Source organism: Camarhynchus parvulus, chromosome 12, assembly GCF_901933205.1.
Source record: "Camarhynchus parvulus chromosome 12, STF_HiC, whole genome shotgun sequence".
In the NCBI taxonomy this organism is placed as follows: domain Eukaryota; kingdom Metazoa; phylum Chordata; class Aves; order Passeriformes; family Thraupidae; genus Camarhynchus; species Camarhynchus parvulus.
In genome coordinates this window covers 8,047,098-8,064,899 of record NC_044582.1, presented here as the reverse complement: position 1 = coordinate 8,064,899, position 17,802 = coordinate 8,047,098, and the positions used below count along the sequence as shown (strand labels likewise).

Genomic DNA, 17,802 nt, shown 5'->3' with positions numbered 1-17,802 from the left:
TTCTTACCTCTGCATGTTCTTTCTAGCAATTTGCAGTAATTTAGCTACACACGGATATTTGTATAATAGAAGAGTTATAAGTTTTACTTTATTTTGTGGTTCATGCCCACTCTCTTTCTTCCTCTTCCTCTCTACCCCACCCCACCCTGCATTCAGAGATTTGTTTTGGAGTTGCTACTCCTTGATTTGTTTCCCAGATTTATGGGTGCTTGGATAGCCATGTTTCTGCTCTTTGGGTAATCAGTGTGTTCCCACTGCAGGTACATGCTGGAGCACTTGTCTCGACTGAGCCGCATCCTGAAGCAGGCCGGGGGCAACGCTCTGCTGGTTGGGATGGGGGGAAGCGGGCGGCAGTCTCTGACCCGCCTGGCAGCCTTCATGGCAAAAATGTGTGTTTTTCAACCAGAGATTTCTAAGACCTATGGCACAAATGAGTGGAGAGAGGATCTCAAAGTGAGTATTAATAACCTGTCTACATTTTGATTTAATTTTAAAGAAGGAATGTACAGTTTTGTTTTGGGACATACAATTTTGTTTTGGAATGTACAATTTTAACTGTCTTGTATTTTCAGAGACTTCTGAAGAGTGCAGGTGTTCAGAGGTTGAAAACTGTATTTCTTATCACAGATGCACAAATTAAGGAAGAAAGTTTTTTAGAAGATATTGACAGCGTCCTCAACACAGGAGAGGTTCCCAATATTTTTGCAGCAGATGAAAAACAAGAAATTATAGAGGTACCTTCAGAAGCTCTCTTTAATTTCACCTCCCTTTTAATCTACTGGGTCAGTTCAGTGTGAAATGTGGCTTTTGGACATTTGCACTTAATTCTGTGACTTCTTTTTGAGACTTTTGATAAATCAACTTAGTAAACTTATGGAGTAGTTTATGCCAACTGCAAGCTTTAATTCTGACCTAGTGCTCTGTTCACAAACACATCAAGTTGTGCATGTAGAGAACTTGCATTGTTCACAAATACCCCGTGGCTGTAGTTATTTTTGTAGTGTATTGTGTAGGACAAGATTGTGCATCATAATGTTTTCATTGATCAGTGAAGTGCAAGGATGTGACATTTTTATTGAACACATGGCCTACCTTTCTCAATAGACTCCTACTCTCTGGGGCACTAGGGCATTGTTAGACAGAATTTCATAGTGGGCAAAGGTGCTCCATGACTTTAGCTCAGAAGTAAGGATGCAATGTACTCAGGCAAATTAAAAACAAAATTAACTCAAATCAGGCTTGGATTTTCACAATAGCAGTTGCAATTTGGGAGGGAGAGACATCAATCTTTGTATACATCAAGTTGGAAACAATGTTAGGAAACAATATTTGGAACTGCATGCTGTGCTGTCTCCCTATCTCTGTATGTTTTTGCTAAATTAAGTAGGTATGCTTCTAGTAGATTTTCAAAATGATTCTTAGTACACATACAAATGTTCTTTGTTACAATATCTGTATCACTTTATAGATGTTACTCCTGGTTTTTCTTGCACTTAAATTATGGAGCATGTTGATACCTGAATTCATGTATCTTTCAAAGAAGTTAGATTATAATTCTTATGATCTTTTTCTATTACTATTTCATTCTTACCCGGTATATAGTGGCAATATTAAAATACTATGCCTCTTTTCCAGTTTTATAGTTTGTGTGAACATATTCAGAGGGTATATGCTGGAACTTGGTAGCTATCCACAATGTGCCAGCTGGAGCAAAGTTGGTTTTTTATTCATTTAAATTTGCTCCCTCCAAAGAATTCTTCTTTTACTCTATTGTGACGATCTACTCTCTGTTGCTCAGAGCAGCAGATGATCATTTCTGGAACACATTCAAATGCTGAAAGGGTCGCAGATAAAGAGTGCAATCCTGTTCTCAGACAGTATTTACTACTTGTTCTAGTTTTCTACTTTATTTTGCTTGTTTCATTTCCACTAAAAATTTAATTTCCTGGTGATGCTACCATTAATAGGATTGCTCTAGGACTTCAGATGTGCTTAATGAGAATTCATGTAACATTTTTTATGCTATGTATTATTCCTAAGGGTGTTCGTGCAGCAGCTCAGGCTGCTGATAAAGGTGAAGAACTCAGTCCCTTGGCCTTGTATGCACTTTTTGTGAACTACTGCAAAGAAAATCTCCACATTGTGGTGGCATTCAGCCCAATTGGAGATGCTTTCCGCAATCGTCTGAGACAGTTTCCATCACTCATCAACTGCTGTACTATTGATTGGTTCCAGGTATGGGAAAATATTTATATTATTTCCTCCAAAATCTGCTTCAGCTCTCTAACACTCTATATTTCTAAGTGCCATTAGATTTTCTTTTATCTTCTTTGTAGAAGTACTCCTTGTTTTCCAAAATTTTAAAATTGCATAAACCTTTTCTGTAATGTTTTGGGATCTCTTTGATGTGTGATCTCAACATTTCTACATCTAAATAAAGTTAAATTTTGTTGCTACATGTTTCTGAAGTATGAATAGTCTTAGTTTGATGATGGAAATTTGTAATTTTATTACATAATGTGTATGTTTTAGAGGACTAGAGAAACCATTTCATTGTGACTTTAAAATTACCTTAATTGTGGCTGCCTATTAAGCAAGTCATTCATTGTAGGAGCGACTAGCAAATACAAATCCTGATGTTTATCAGTAGATCTTTTATAGTAGAGTAAAACTGGGAGATATAGTATCAATATTAGCAGTATTGCTCTCAGTAAAGCACAGTTAGCTCTATTGCTTGGCGTAGTGCTGATGCCAATTAATTTTTCTGCCAAAGGATGAATAGACACAGCACTGTTTGTATGGGATGTTACTGTGTACTTTGAGCTAGAAGATCAACCAGGAGCTGCCAGAAAAGATTGCATAGGTGCTGCCTGAGCTAACCAACCCTTTTATCAGTTCATTGTTCTTGAGATGCAGCTGGGACTAGTATGTCTCATTCTGCTGGTTTGGATGTTAAAACTTGATTTAACATTTGAAGACTGCTAAGAGTTGAATTTTACAAATACTTTCTTCCTCACTTCTCCCTCAGCCGTGGCCTGAAGATGCCCTTGAACGTGTGGCCAGTAAGTTCCTAGAAACACTTCAGCTCACAGACACTGAGCGCCAGGCAGTTGTGCCCATCTGTAAATACTTTCATACTTCAGTTTTGGCACTCTCTGAAAGGTCAGTCTGTGGCTTTTGCAAACAATCAGAAAGTATTAGGTGACTGAGTTCATTGCTACTCATTTATATATTAAAAGTTAACACAACTATTTGCCTTCATAAAAATTATATAAAATCACTGAAATTGTTAATTTCTATCAAACAGTTACATAACTTTGCTAGTGATAAACTAAAAAATAAATCACAATTTAAGTTACTCTTTCTTTTTTACTTTTTAAATAGGTTTTTACAAAGTCTGGGACGCCATAATTATGTTACTCCTACTTCTTATCTTGAGCTTATTGCTGCATTTCAGAGACTTCTTACTGAGAAACGAGACAGTGTAATGAAAGCCAAGAAGAAATATGTGAATGGGCTAGATAAACTAGCTTTTGCTGAGTCACAGGTGAGTCACCACAAATATGGAACTGAAATTAGGAAATGTTTGTCAACTGCGGGTCTTTTTCTGGAGAAGTCAGTCAAAAGTGCTACTTCAGATTTTGTTCGGCTCAAACTTCAACAGTAAAACTATGAAATGTATTTTGCAATTTCTTTCCTGCAAGCACAGAACTTGTGCTAAAGCCATACATCTCTAAGCATATATTGTTAAGTGGTATATGAACAGAGCTGTCATTTCCTTGGTGGTTAACAGGTGACTGTAAGTGATCATAGTTCTTAGAATTAGATATTGTATGTAGGAGATAAAAAGAAGTCTTGGGAATGTTTTGATTTGAAACTGAATGTTACATTAACAATCCATAAATTAGTCATTAGGTAAAATCTAGGTCTTAAAGAAACTGCTGGAAATTGTGCTTGACCCTTCTGGATCCCACCTGATTCTTTTGTATATGCATAGGTTGGTAGGATGAAAATAGAATTAATTGAGCTGCAGCCCAAACTGGAAGAGGCTAAAGTGGAAAATGCAAGCATGATGCAGGTAGAGTTATACAAATACAACTTTGTGGCTTTTAATGTAAGCACGTGTCTTATTTCACTGATGTGTGACTTTCAGAAAGTAGGAGCTGAATTGAGGTTTTTGAGCTCACTCCTTGTTTATAGAGGTTTCCAGTAATTCTGAAACTGGTTATTTATGTTTATAGCCTTAGAACAGAAATAAAATTTCATTCTTTATATAAAATACATTCTCTGGATATACAGTCATTGCCTAAGCTCCATGCTAAAGGATGTTAGAGGAACTTTCATGCTAATAGTGATTGATCAGGTTTCCCAAGTTGATTCACAAACATTGCAAAAACCTCAAGTAGTTTTTCCATGTGACCAGATATGACAAAACAAACAAGAACAGTTTTGCATGGTCTGTCTTTGCATGCATGCATATCTTTGCATGGGATTATATGATTGATTTAGAGAAGGATCCCGGGAATTTAGTGGGATTTCAGATCAAAAATCTTGGGTGTTTTGAAAATTCCAGTATATAAAAATATATCTAGTATGTGACTATTGCATCACCAAAAAAGCATGATTTAATTGATGTTATACACTTGTTTCTGATTCCTAAGTGTTTTTACAGATACAGTGATATCTCCTCTGCCTCTAAGAAAACTGAATGTCACTTCCCTAGAACTGCAAAGGGAGTTGGATAAAGGCTGGACTTACCTGTTAACATATTAAAATTGGAATGATCTTAACATAATAAAATGTTCAATGTTCCCTTTATATTTTACAGTATTCCTTAAGTTCTACAGTAGATAATTTCAGTTTATTTGATCATTCGTGGCATGATATAAATAAAGCCCACTCGTGGTTTTTCTTTAGATTATAGAAGTAGAATCTGCAGAAGTAGAAGAAAAAAGAAAAATTGTTAAAGTGGATGAAGAAATTGCTACAGCAAAAGCTGAAGAAGCTCAGGCACTGAAAAATGAATGTGAGAGTGACCTGGCAGAGGCATTGCCGGTCATGGAGGCTGCAATTGGTGCTCTTGACACTTTGAAGGCAAGCTTGATAGTGGGGCCCTGGAAAATGTTAAAAATAGACTCTGAAAATGTTTGGCTTTCTGTTTTGCCAGATCATTGCACCTGTGTAAGCAGTATGATAAATGATATTTTATTTGATATTTAAATGAAATTTTAAAAGCATAATTTTATTTAATCATTAGTTTACAGTTTATTAGCATTTATTTTTTTTTTTCCTCTGCATAGAGGATAGTGATGGATATTGTTAATCATGATGGTAACATTGTGTCATCCCTTCTAAAAGTCCTCTGTTACCACTTATGTTCATTGGTAATGGTGTAATAATTCCTCTTTTTTCTATCAGTTCATCTACTGAGCGCTGAGAAAGACATAATACTTCATGTATTTTTTATTTTAGCCTTCTGATATAGCAGTTGTCAAAACAATGAAAAATCCTCCCTCTGGTGTCAAACTTGTCATGGCTGCTGTCTGTGTCATAAGAGAAAAAAAACCTGAAAGAATTGCGGATCCTTCAGGATCTGGAGGCAAGGTAAAACAGCAGACAATAGTCTGAAATAAAAATGTAATTCATGTTCTTTCCAACACTTATCCAATAAACAAGATAACCCAAGGTCCATTAAAGTAGGCAAGTACTTATAGCCTCCACCCAGGATTTTACTGAAAACTTTCAGAATTCCTTATTTTCCAAATTTTTTAATGTGCCAGATTTAATTTGCTTTACACATTTCTGGGGATTGATAATACATAACTTCCCTGAAACACTGTTTACTTTTTGACTGAAAGTATGATTGGAAAGAAATGTTTGATCTGACAGAATTTCTGCTTTACTGGCATCTCAAGGAGATACCAGATTATCAGTATTAAATATTCATGAATTTTAATTAAATGAGGTTTGTAATTTTTTGTATGTGTATTTGTTTTAAAGCCTGAAAAAATATTTCCTACTATGTTTTGTAGATTTGGGATTATTGGGGTGTAAGCCAGAAAATGCTTGGCAACATTAATTTCTTAAAGGAATTGAAAGCCTGTTCTGAGACACCCATTCCGGTAAGGCTTTTTCAGTAATTTTTCCCAGACACTTTCTTGCAGGGAAAAAAAAATAAAATGAGAAAATACTTTATTGGAGACATCATTTGTCCAAATCAATCAGTTTCTTCTGAACCTGTGTCCTTTTAGCCTCATTTCACATATTCTGTTTTGGGAGTTGACTGGGGTTTTTCAGTGGAGCCATTTGATCCATGTCCAGCCTTCCTATGCCTTTTTCTTTTTTTGCTAGTTTTACTAGATCAACCACTTCTTTTTATAATTGACTGTCCATTGCTGCCTTTCTTAACATCTTTTTCTAATTGTATTATTTTTGCTTAAATGAATGAATGATGACAAAATGGGTAATATTTTGTTAATTATACTGGCAGATATACAGTAAATGCAGAAATGTACTAGCTATGTGACCTTTCAAATATGATCTTTTCTCCCAAAGTCTTGCTGTCCAAAAGTGTGATTCTTGCCTTTTGCTGAACTAACTGGAAATTGAATATGCTTTGTTCTTGATAGAATAATCTTTGCCCTGTATGAAACTGATCCCCAAAAGTAGGCACAAGTAATTACATATTGTATTACATCAGGAGAAATGCATTTTTATAATGTCCCCAAAGTTGTGTATTGAGAAAAAGATAGCAAATAATGGAATTGGTATGTTTTGCACAAGGGGCAGTGTAAATTAAGGCTTCTATGTGACTGTAATGCTCTTAGCCCTTATGGAGCTGCCACATGGAAGATACAGCAAATGCATTATTAGAAAGGGTAAGGATAGGATTAGAATGAACTCAGGAAAAGATTATGTAACATGACAGGAAGATCAAAACAATCAAATGAGCAGTGATTCCTACAATAATTATTATGGAATAGTTGTTATTTCATTGTGTAGAGAAATGGCAATGAATCAGTTCAATTTTGAAGTGTCAGCTGTGAGATCTGACGGGCTGTAATGCTTCTGTTACCCAGGATGCTGTCATGCAGAAGATTCGGACCGAGTACCTGACTAATCCAGAGTTTGATCCACAAGTGGTGGCTAAAGCTTCCTCAGCAGCAGAGGGTTTATGCAAATGGATTAAGGGAATGGAAGTCTTTCACAGGGTATCAAAGGTGTGGTTTTGGTCCTTGCCCCTTGGTGCTATGGAATCTTCCTCTGCTCCGTGTAATCACCCTAAGCATTGTACTTAATAATAAAGTTACACAAATGTACTAAAGCGTTTGTGGATTGGTTGTAATTGAATAGGAAATTGAACCCAAAAAAGAACGTTTAAAAGTGGCAGAGGAGTCCTTGGCAGTGACAATGGAGCTGTTGAATCAGAAGAGAGGAGAACTTGCAGAAGTTGAAGGCCGTTTGGCTGCTTTGGAAAAAACCTTTGCTGAAAAGACAGAAGAAAAGGCTCGTTTGGAATTCCAGGTTGATCTGTGTGCTAAAAAACTGGAACGAGCAGAGAAGTTGATTGGAGGCCTTGGTGGAGAGAAAACAAGGTCAGTTTAAAGTTCAAATGTGAGATAAAACAACCACTGTAGAACTAGAACTTGAAATTACGTTCTCTAAGCCTTTAATGCTGTGTTTCTGTCTGAGGACTGAAACACTAAAGAATGTCCTGCACCTTGAAATATTCCTAGTTGTTTGTAGCATAAAAATATGGGCAGCAACACTGGGAGAATTGTAGCAGAAATCTCTTTAAAATGAGAATAGAATACATGAATGAGGTTTTCATATTTTTCACCTATTCTTAGCTAAGATGAACAAAACCAAGTTGGTTTTTAACATCAATATCATTAATGCGGAGGTTTCAGTATGACTTTTTTCTGCTTGTCATAGATGGAATCAAGCTGCATGTGATCTTCAAGTGGAATATGATAATCTGACAGGTGATATTCTGATATCAGCTGGTGTAATAGCATATCTGGGGGCTTTTACTGCTGGATTTCGACAAGACTGTACCAAAGATTGGAGCAAACTGTGCAAGGTTAGAAGGTTGTCTTAGAGTTAACTAAATGTTTTGGTGTTTTGAGACAACTGCAAAAGGCTTCAAAAATCCCTTGTAATTTACCTAATGATAGCCTAGTAACCCTCATGGGTAAAGCAATGGGATCAATTCTGCTGATCCAATATTTTGTAGATTTGAATTTAATTAAATCAGTGAATTTACTCTACACCTATAATTTGCTCCAAAATAGCATATCAGAAACAAGAGACCGTCATTCATTTTGTAAGGCTTGATTGTTACTGAAGTAAAATCTCATTGTTTTGTGTATTTTTCCTTTAAACAAAATAAATAAATTTAAAATGCAGTTATGTGTAATGTAAAACATTCTATAACTTACACCATCAAATATTTTATGTTAATTATATGGTTAATTGTGTGGTTTGCAAAGGGACACTTTCAACACAGGAACCCTAACCTTTACATTTAACCCTAACCCTCACCCTAATGGCATATGAATGCCATAATTCATAAACCAAATAAATTCATAAATAATTGATAAATCAAGTGATTTAGAAACACTTAAAATGCATGAAACAGTAACAAATCAGCACTGGATTACTGTACTGATTTAATGGAAGATTTAATTAGGTATTTCCAACTGTGTATGTATTAATTTATAACTTTATGCAACAAACCTCCCTCCATGAATGTACCAAAAACTGGACAAATCTTACAAAATTTGATGGGAGAGTACATATTTAGTGGGGAAATGTAGTTAATTATTGAAATTATGGTTTTATTTTCCCCAGGATTTTTACTTATACATGACCTATTTCAGTCCCTTAAAACAAAATGCGCATTGTCATTTTTGATTGAAGTAGCATTTAATAAAGATATCAAGAAGCCCAGAATAAAGAAAAACGTTTATTTTGTTGGGTTTTCCCCCCTCTTTTTCAGGAGAAAGAAATCCCTTGTTCTGAGAATTTCTCTTTGAGCAAGAATCTTGGTGACCCAGTAAAAATAAGAGCCTGGAATATTGCTGGTTTGCCCACTGATGTATTTTCTGTAGACAATGGGGTCATTGTTGACAATTCAAGACGTTGGTAGGTGACAAAAAGGTTTAATTTTCAAATCCAAGCAAGTTCCCACTTAAAAAAAAAAAAAAAAAAAAAGAATGTATCTGGAAACAGTGTAGCTTCTGTAGAGCAATATAATTTTAAAAGGAGTGGAATCTTTATATTCCAGGGGGGAGGTAGAATATTTTACAAGAATTCTGTATTCTGGTTATATTATGAAAATTGTTAAACATTTTTTGCAACTTTTATAGCTATTTCTGCTATTACGTTTCAAATTATTGTAAAACACCTATGCATCCATTATTCACTGATATCTTAAAATAACATAATTAAATTTTATCACTTCTTCTCGACAGTCTAATACAGAAACATGTAAAATAGTTTAAAATTTTGGAAAATGCCTGCAAGTACTGAGAAAACCATCCTGTGTTTTCTAGGCCATTAATGATTGATCCTCAAGGTCAAGCAAATAAATGGATCAAGAATTTTGAGAAGGACAACCGTCTGAATGTTATCAAGATCAGTGACGCAGATTATATGAGAACTGTGGAGAACTGCATTCAGTTTGGGACTCCACTGCTGCTAGAAAATGTTGGGGAAGAATTAGACCCATCTCTTGAACCTTTGCTGCTTAAACAGACATTTAAACAAGGTACAGCAGAATTAATTTAGAACCCTGAAGGAGAGGACATTAATGTTTAGTTTCTAGTCTCTGGCACCACCTGATGTTTTATTCATATTGCTCTCTTCTTGCCTTAGTTCTGCCTCTTGTAAGAGAATGGTTATAGCACAAGAGTCTGAAGTTTTATTTTTTAATAAATTTCATTCCTGCCTATCATGAAAATGGTTTTATGTGAAAACCTTTACCAGATCCCTATAGGAGACTAAAGAAGTTCTGTGAAGGAAACATTGTCAGTGAAATTGTTTTCTTGTTAATTTTCATATGTTTTAGTTTGATGATAATATTTGCTAAATTTTGCACAAATAAAGCAAATAAAGCTGTCAAGACATTTTGCTTAAGGCATAGTTTTCACTGTACTTAGCAAGTAGCTATGAATTTGGTTTTCAGCTTTTCCTCCTGTTAGATGACAGAAAAGTGCACATAAAGAAATTTATGTTTTCCCTTCCTTCTTACCTAGTTGTCCTTTCATGTTCAGAATTAAAAACAAAAGGAAAGCTCAAACACTTTTTTTTCTTTGTGGTTTCCTCTTTCAGACAAGTAATTAAATGAAAGAATAGTCTGTAAGAATAGAATATTTGGGAATAATTCCACAGCTCATTTTTGGCATCTCTAGTTTTTGTATATGCAAATTGGAACTACTGTAGTGATAGGATTGACTTGATTTCATCTGCTGAGAGGGATAAGTGGCCTCATTGAGGTCTCCGAGAATTTTTCAGACTCTCAGATATATTTAATAATTTTTACTTCTCAGAAAATTTGTCATTGGTGAGAAGTTTGCTTTTATTTAATGACAGATGTATTTTTTCCTATGAATAATTGGAGTAGATAAGTTTTTTAATGTTTCTCTTCTTAACTTCAGGAGGTATGGAGTGCATCAGGCTTGGTGACAGCATTATTGAGTATTCCAGTGATTTCAAGTTTTTTATTACCACAAAACTAAGAAATCCACACTATATGCCTGAACTTGCTACGAAAGTTTTATTACTCAATTTTATGATAACACCAGAGGGACTTGAAGACCAGCTGCTAGGTATTGTTGTAGCAGAAGAGAGGTAAGTCTCTCTTTATGGTAAACAGCCATTAAAGGTTTTTATGGTAAAATTTCCAGGAAATGGGAAATTAATTTATTGTATAAAATAATGGATGTTACATGGTATGAATGTTGCTTTTATTATTTAAAAAGTTTATTAGGGAAGTGTTAGGGGTAAGTGTCCAGAAGTCAATTAAAATAGCAGATGTGAAATCATTGTTTTTTCATGGCAATTTTCTCCTGAAATATTCCTTGAACATTAGAAAACTTTTTAAATATTATTTGAATAATTATTGTTATTTTTTCAATGTGACTGAACTGCCTGACGAAGGTGTCGAATGATGAGGATTTCATTTTAATTTTGTATGAAATAAATGCAGAGTGCCTCTGAAACTGATTATGGGTCATATCTGAGCCCTCACAAAGGCAAGGAGAAATAGTATCTGGTTTGGACAGGCATGTCCGTGTAACTGTTTGCTAACAGAAGTGTTCCAGCAGTAAACTGGCTCTGTGTATCACTTGGTGGGTTTTTTTCAGGCAGCAGAGATACAATAAAGGAAAAGTGGGATGCACTGCCATTTTCAAAATGCTAAGATGTTAAAGATTAGACCATCATTTCCAAATACTGAGTAGAAGTAATGCAAAGAAATCTATACTCACCAGTATAAATAGATGTTAAACACCATAAACCTCCTTAAACTGAAAAGAATATTCATAAATAACTTCCTATAGGAAGAGGGAGTAATTTTCATGGGCTTCTTTTGCAGTCAGTGCAAGATGAGCGCTGACTGATTTTGGTTTTTCTTCATTAGGCCAGATTTAGAAGAGGAAAGAAATGCTCTCATTGTTCAGTCTGCAGCCAATAAAAAGAATTTACAAGAAATTGAGAAGAAAATTTTAGAAACTTTAGAGTCATCTGAAGGTGATATTCTGGAAGATGAGACTGCCATCCAGGTCTTGGATTCTGCCAAAGTCATGGCTAATGAGATCACAAGGAAACAGCAGGTAAGGAGTATGTATGTGTGCTTCCCTCAATAATACTGAGAAATTAAATGTTAAAATTTGTGTCCGGCAGAAGGTCTCTGATTTGGATGCATAGCACAAGGAGCAAATTCTATACTTGTGAAATGGAAAGAGAGATAAAATTGGATCTGTTCTAGAATCTTCACTGGTAGTTTATTCAGTCTTTAAAATGTTTTAAAATATATGTATCTGTAGTGCAGGTAAGTAGATCAGGCAGCACTGGGGTAGGGCCAAGTGCTCGTTTTACCTACTGGGGTGGTGCCTTCTGGAGCAGAAAAGTCGCTTTACTCTGGTGTTTCAGTGCTGTATGGAACTATTCCAGAAATGCTATTAAGCAGTAACATTTTATAGAACATGAAGAGTATTAAGGCTATTAGAAGCTGTTGTTTGTCCCCTGCTGTTGCTGTGCAGATTGCAGAGAAGACGGAACTGAAGATCGCGGAGTCGCGGGAGGCGTACCGGCCCGTGGCGCAGCACTCGGCCGTGCTCTTCTTCAGCATCGCAGACCTGGCCAACATCGACCCCATGTACCAGTACTCCCTCAGCTGGTTTGTCAGCCTCTATATCAGCTCCATTCATGACAGGTAAAGAGGGTCTCTCTGCAGAAAATAAAGGCATTTCATTCTCTTCTTATGAATAGTGGAGAAAACTATTCATGAGAAGAGAACGAAACAGTTCTAGAAACAGTTTGCCTCCTTAAATGCAGGATTTTGAAGGAAAACAAGATTTATTAATGAATTAATTTATCTTTCTGGTTACTGTTTAAACAAATTATGAACTGTAAGGATGTGCTATATTTAAGTATTTTTAAGAATGTGACTTAGTGTGATGTCAGGTTCTGAAATAGGCTCCATTTTGAAGACTGAGTGGCCACTACTTAACTGTGGCAAATTGATTTCAACTTATTATTTTGCTTGGGACTTCTAAAAGTGCTGCAGTCTTTTAAAAAGACAGGGAGTATAGTTGAAATTTTGGGGAAACTGACACCTAAGTCCCTTGTGGAGTCTGTGGGTCTGATATAAATCCTCTGCAACCCTAAATAGATGAGATTTCTTAAGGATTGTATATGTTATTCCGTTTGAAGTCTCAGTTTATCACTTCTTTTCTTTTTAGTAATAAATCCAAAGTTTTGAAGAAGCGACTTCAGTATCTAAATGACCACTTCACCTACAATCTGTACTGCCAAGTCTGTCGTTCACTGTTTGAAACAGACAAGCTGCTCTTCTCATTTCTGTTGTGCTGTAATCTGCTCATGTAAGCTCATTTTTGTGAAGTCTCTTACTAACAGAAACTAATGATTTTATCGTGGAAGCAGGTACTGGTGAAATGGAATGTTCTTGTGCACATTGATAATAATGCCTTTGGAGTAAGGTCACGAATACCTTGGGCTTTCTAAGATGTATAATATTAAAAAATGGAAGAGAGTGTGAGTGCATGTATCACTACTACAGGACGCATTATGAAAAAAAAGTGTGCCAAATGTGCCCATTTGTCAATGGTTTTGTCAATGATAAATCATTCTTTAAAGGATCTGGGCAGTGTTACATACATTTTGACATTACTTATGTCAAAACCAATTTCTGTTAAGAAAACATTTTAGAAAGAAAACTTAAGCAGTAATGTGTAATGCCAACAACTTCTAGGTTTTTGTCATTGTTTTTCATTTTTTCTCTGTTACCTTTTTGCATAACATCATGTGATCTCAGATTCAGTCTTCTCCTTTCCACCAGCTTTTTAGTTTTCTCTTCCTAATTTTGTCTGAATACATTATGAAAGAAATGATATGTTCAAAATTGCACAACCACAATGTGCATACTTAATTAATTACAGTGTGTACTCATCTGTACATGGATGTTCTTCCTGGGCCAGTCTGTAAGGGTACTGTAATTGTAGAATGCGTTATTTTCTGCAAAGCCTTTAAAAACCAGGAATAATTGCACTTAAAAAAAAAAAAGAAGTGCAAGTATTAGGAATAAGTTCTTCACCAAAAGTGCTGTCAAGCACGGGAACAGGCTGCTCGGGGCAGTGGTGGAATCACCATCCCTGGAGGCATTTAAAAGCTGTGTAGATGTGGCACTGAGGGACAGGGATTAGTGATAGCTTGGCAGCGCTGGGTCAATGGTTGGACTTGATCTTAAAGGTCTTTTCCAACCTAAACAATTTATTGATTGTAAGATTTACCTCTTGAAACCCTTCCATTAGTATTGATCAGACATTTTTACCATGCAATTTTTTAAGAATATAGAATATTGAAATCTAATCTCAGCTCTTACTGAAGTAGAAGCATCCCTAAAGGGCAGTGAAATGTGATTAATTTGAAACCACTGTTTAAATTATGTAAAATTGTATCTCAATTACTGGTTGATTTTTTTTTAATATATATAGGGCTAGTAATGAAATACAACATCAAGAGTTTATGTTCTTACTAACTGGAGGTGTGGGTCTCAAGAATGAGCACAAGAATCCAGATCCATCTTGGCTATCAGATAAGAGCTGGGATGAATTATGTCGTGCCAGTGAATTCCCAGCTATGGAAAGACTGAGGTATGGTAAAATACTGATGTGAATTGGCCTGAATTGGTTTTGACCAATACATATGTTACATGCTGAAAGAAATGTTTGGTATGTTTTCCAAATCAGTGCCAGAATGCAAGGGGGATGAAACCAGCCCCTTTTTTTCGTTATCATGTTTGCTTCACTTACTCCAATCAGTCGGATCACTATTTATAATATTATGTAATAAAACTATTTTTTCTAAATTATTTGAGGTGTTGCCTAAAGAAATTTTTCTTCTGAAATGTCTTCATGGTAGAGAAACAGTGTTTTAAAGGGTTCAGTGAAAGCCAGAGATGGTAGATGTAACAGAATTCCACTGCAGTTCTGGGGAAGGAGTTTTTCTAGTAAACTATCTTCTCCTGAACTCAGTACAATTTCACCGTGGGTTTAAATAGAATTTAACACTAATTTCTGGAGACAACATGGCTGTACAGGACTTCCATAAATTAGCTGAGTGCAAATATTTGGAGCATTTTGATCTCAATGCAGTAACACTGCTCTCTTAGAAGAAGTTCTTTGAGGCTGTTTTTTGTTTCAGCCCCTTTGGAGTTCAAGTAGCAATGTGGATGATGATCCTGCCTTTAAATAATCTGAGAGTTGTCCCATTGCCAAGGACATACTCTGCATGTTGAGTGAAGGAAAATAGTTGGGTTTTTTTTTCCTAATTAAATTTCCTGGTAATTTTCTTCAGTTAAATTGTGGTGTTTTCCTGAACTAGTGGAGGCAGAAAATTCACCCAGACCTATGAAGGTGCAAGCAGTGCTACCTGGAGGAACAGACAACTTATTGTCAGCTTGGAACATTTCAGGTGGAATCTCTCCTCAGCAGCATGGTGGAAAGAGATTTTTCACCGTTCAGCATGGAGAAGCTCAGCTGTAGGATTATTATTTGACATAGATATGAAGTGTCTTAAATGACAATACAGTGTAATTTGCCTTTGATAAACGTTAAAAAAAAGACTCCAGGTATTTATAGTACTTGTGGTTTTTTTTCTCTAGGAGTCATGTTTCTGAAAATATACGTGAATGGCAAAAAATGTATGATAGCAAAGAGCCTCAAAACTTTCCATTACCAGAAGAGTTGAATAATACATTCAGTGAATTACAGAAGATGATAGTTCTTCGGTGCTTAAGACCAGACAAGGTAAAATGTTATGGAGTGTTTGTAGACTGTGCCATGCCTCTTCCAGTAATTAATCTGTTCTTCATTATATTTATTAAGAAAGTAAATGCTGTTCTTATTTTTCAAGTGACCAATACAAACACCTCAAGCATCAGCTGAAATCTTTCTTTCTGATGTGATTTAATGAGTCTTTTGGAGGATTCTCATTGTTCTAGCTCTCTTGAAATATTTTTTCATGCCTAGGCTGTTTCTTGCTGCACTCAATATATTTGAGAACAGGACATATCAGCCTAAAAAAAAATACACAGGTTATCTAATATCTTGTGCTTTCATGCAAATGATAATTAAGGCAAAAAGAGATAAAATGTGTTGATTTGAATGACCAAGATGAACTTTCAACAAATTCTGCCTTTGGTGCTTTTAGCAGCTCTTGTATTGCATTTTCTTGAGGTGCTATCAATGTTAGAATTTAAGGCATATTGCAATTGCTCCCTTCAATTAATAAAAAATAATTATATTAATATATCCCAAGGGAGAATGTGCTTGTCCTCCGCATCAGGAAAAGCCTGACTAAAGGTCTTAATGTTATTTATTATTCTTTATACAAGGCATGTTATTCTTGCTTTTCTAAAAGCATTATTATTCCTCTTGTAAGGAAAAAATAAGGAGGGAGGTGTCAACAAGAGGTGAAACCTGAAACCTTTGCTTTTGGATCACTCTACAAGACTGGTCTCAAATCTCTGCAAATCAGAGAGGTGTCTGCAGGCTTGGGCATAAAAGACATTGTCAGATCTGCACTTAAGTCTATATTAATGGTTTGTATTTGCTTTTTTTTTTACCAGATTGGTCCAGCTATAACAACATTTGTTACTGAAAAACTGGGGAAGAAATTTGTAGAGCCACCACCTTTTGATCTAGCAAAAAGTTACTTAGATTCAACTGCTACAGTCCCTTTAATATTTGTACTATCTCCAGGAGCAGATCCCATGTCTAGTAAGTATACACAGAAAGTAGGGACCTCAAATTCCCCTTCAATCCACAGTGAGGATTAATTTCCACTTTCTGCAAGTAGATGTGAGTGCATTGTGTCAGACTGGTAGAATTCTGTGCCCCTTCAAAATGCTAATTTGTATGTACATGTAAACAGAATTGTAATAGACGTTTTTATTTTTTTCTGACATAATTCAGAAATTCATTTTAATATGACTGCTAAAATCTTATGCTTCTTTCTGTTCAAGGCCTCCTGAAACTGGCAAATGACAGAGAGATGGTAGGAGATAAGTTTCAGTCCATCTCATTAGGACAAGGGCAAGGACCAATAGCTACAAAAATGATTCAAACAGGAATGGAAGAAGGAACATGGGTTTGTTTACAAAATTGTCATTTAGCTGTCTCATGGATGCCAATGCTGGAGAAAATATGTGAGGAGCTTGATGGTGAAAAATGTCACCCAGAATTCAGACTTTGGCTTACAAGTTACCCCTCGCCAAAGGTATGTGCATGGCCCTATAATCTCTGTTTAGGGAAAGGGAAAGTTGATGACATTTTTAGGGAATTTTTGTATACCTGAATGAGCTGATAATACAAAACTTCTCTGAAATGCAATGAGGCTTTGAAGAGATAATTTAACCAATAAAGGACATTTAAAAATAATTATAAACATGTTAATATCAAGCTTCATTTGTAATATTTTGATACTGTGATGTGCAATATTTTGTGTACTACTCAATGAAACTGCAATCTGTCAGCATATATGATTGAGAAGGGTTTTTTTTTCTCTCACATAAATAAAAAAATTAGTCTTGCATTTTATCTGTGAAGTGTTAAATACCAAGAAAATATTTTAAAATACAGGTTTGTTATTTACAGCAGAGTCTTACTTTCTTGATGCCTTGGAGAATTATTTATAAGCTGTTGACCTTTAAAATGTAATTTCTTGGAGATAGTTGTTAATGCAAAAAACATAGAATAGTAGTATATTGTTAATATAGAATCTCTTCCACATTTTCTGAATGCAGTTTTGTTTTTTTTTATTTCTAGTTTCCAGTAACCATTCTGCAGAATGGTGTGAAGATGACAAATGAGCCTCCTACTGGTCTCCGGTTAAACCTACTTCAGTCATTTCTTTCTGATCCTATTTCTGATCCTGAATTCTTTGCTGGATGCCCTGGAAAGGAGCTGGTAATGTGCCTATCTCTTGAGGCGATTTTGGACTTCGGGGTTTTGTTATCCAATTTCATGTAGCAATATTTTAAATGGTTTTTTATGC

General features: G+C 35.5%; 1 protein-coding gene across 1 annotated transcript in view; it reads left to right on the top strand.

Moving 5' to 3' along the window:
• DNAH12 (dynein axonemal heavy chain 12) overlaps positions 1-17,802 on the top strand; it is a 58,165-nt gene that overhangs the window by 33,384 nt on the left and 6,979 nt on the right. Inside the window, exons 43-65 of the mRNA XM_030956935.1 lie at positions 261-453; positions 573-734; positions 2,041-2,235; positions 3,029-3,162; positions 3,385-3,547; positions 3,998-4,078; positions 4,918-5,094; positions 5,473-5,604; positions 6,033-6,122; positions 7,080-7,220; positions 7,354-7,595; positions 7,936-8,083; positions 9,002-9,147; positions 9,558-9,772; positions 10,662-10,854; positions 11,645-11,837; positions 12,267-12,439; positions 12,969-13,109; positions 14,241-14,399; positions 15,410-15,554; positions 16,376-16,526; positions 16,772-17,025; positions 17,574-17,714. Coding sequence (XP_030812795.1) covers positions 261-453; positions 573-734; positions 2,041-2,235; positions 3,029-3,162; positions 3,385-3,547; positions 3,998-4,078; positions 4,918-5,094; positions 5,473-5,604; positions 6,033-6,122; positions 7,080-7,220; positions 7,354-7,595; positions 7,936-8,083; positions 9,002-9,147; positions 9,558-9,772; positions 10,662-10,854; positions 11,645-11,837; positions 12,267-12,439; positions 12,969-13,109; positions 14,241-14,399; positions 15,410-15,554; positions 16,376-16,526; positions 16,772-17,025; positions 17,574-17,714 — 3,769 coding nt within the window. The remainder of the gene's footprint in view (positions 1-260; positions 454-572; positions 735-2,040; positions 2,236-3,028; positions 3,163-3,384; positions 3,548-3,997; positions 4,079-4,917; positions 5,095-5,472; positions 5,605-6,032; positions 6,123-7,079; positions 7,221-7,353; positions 7,596-7,935; positions 8,084-9,001; positions 9,148-9,557; positions 9,773-10,661; positions 10,855-11,644; positions 11,838-12,266; positions 12,440-12,968; positions 13,110-14,240; positions 14,400-15,409; positions 15,555-16,375; positions 16,527-16,771; positions 17,026-17,573; positions 17,715-17,802) is intronic.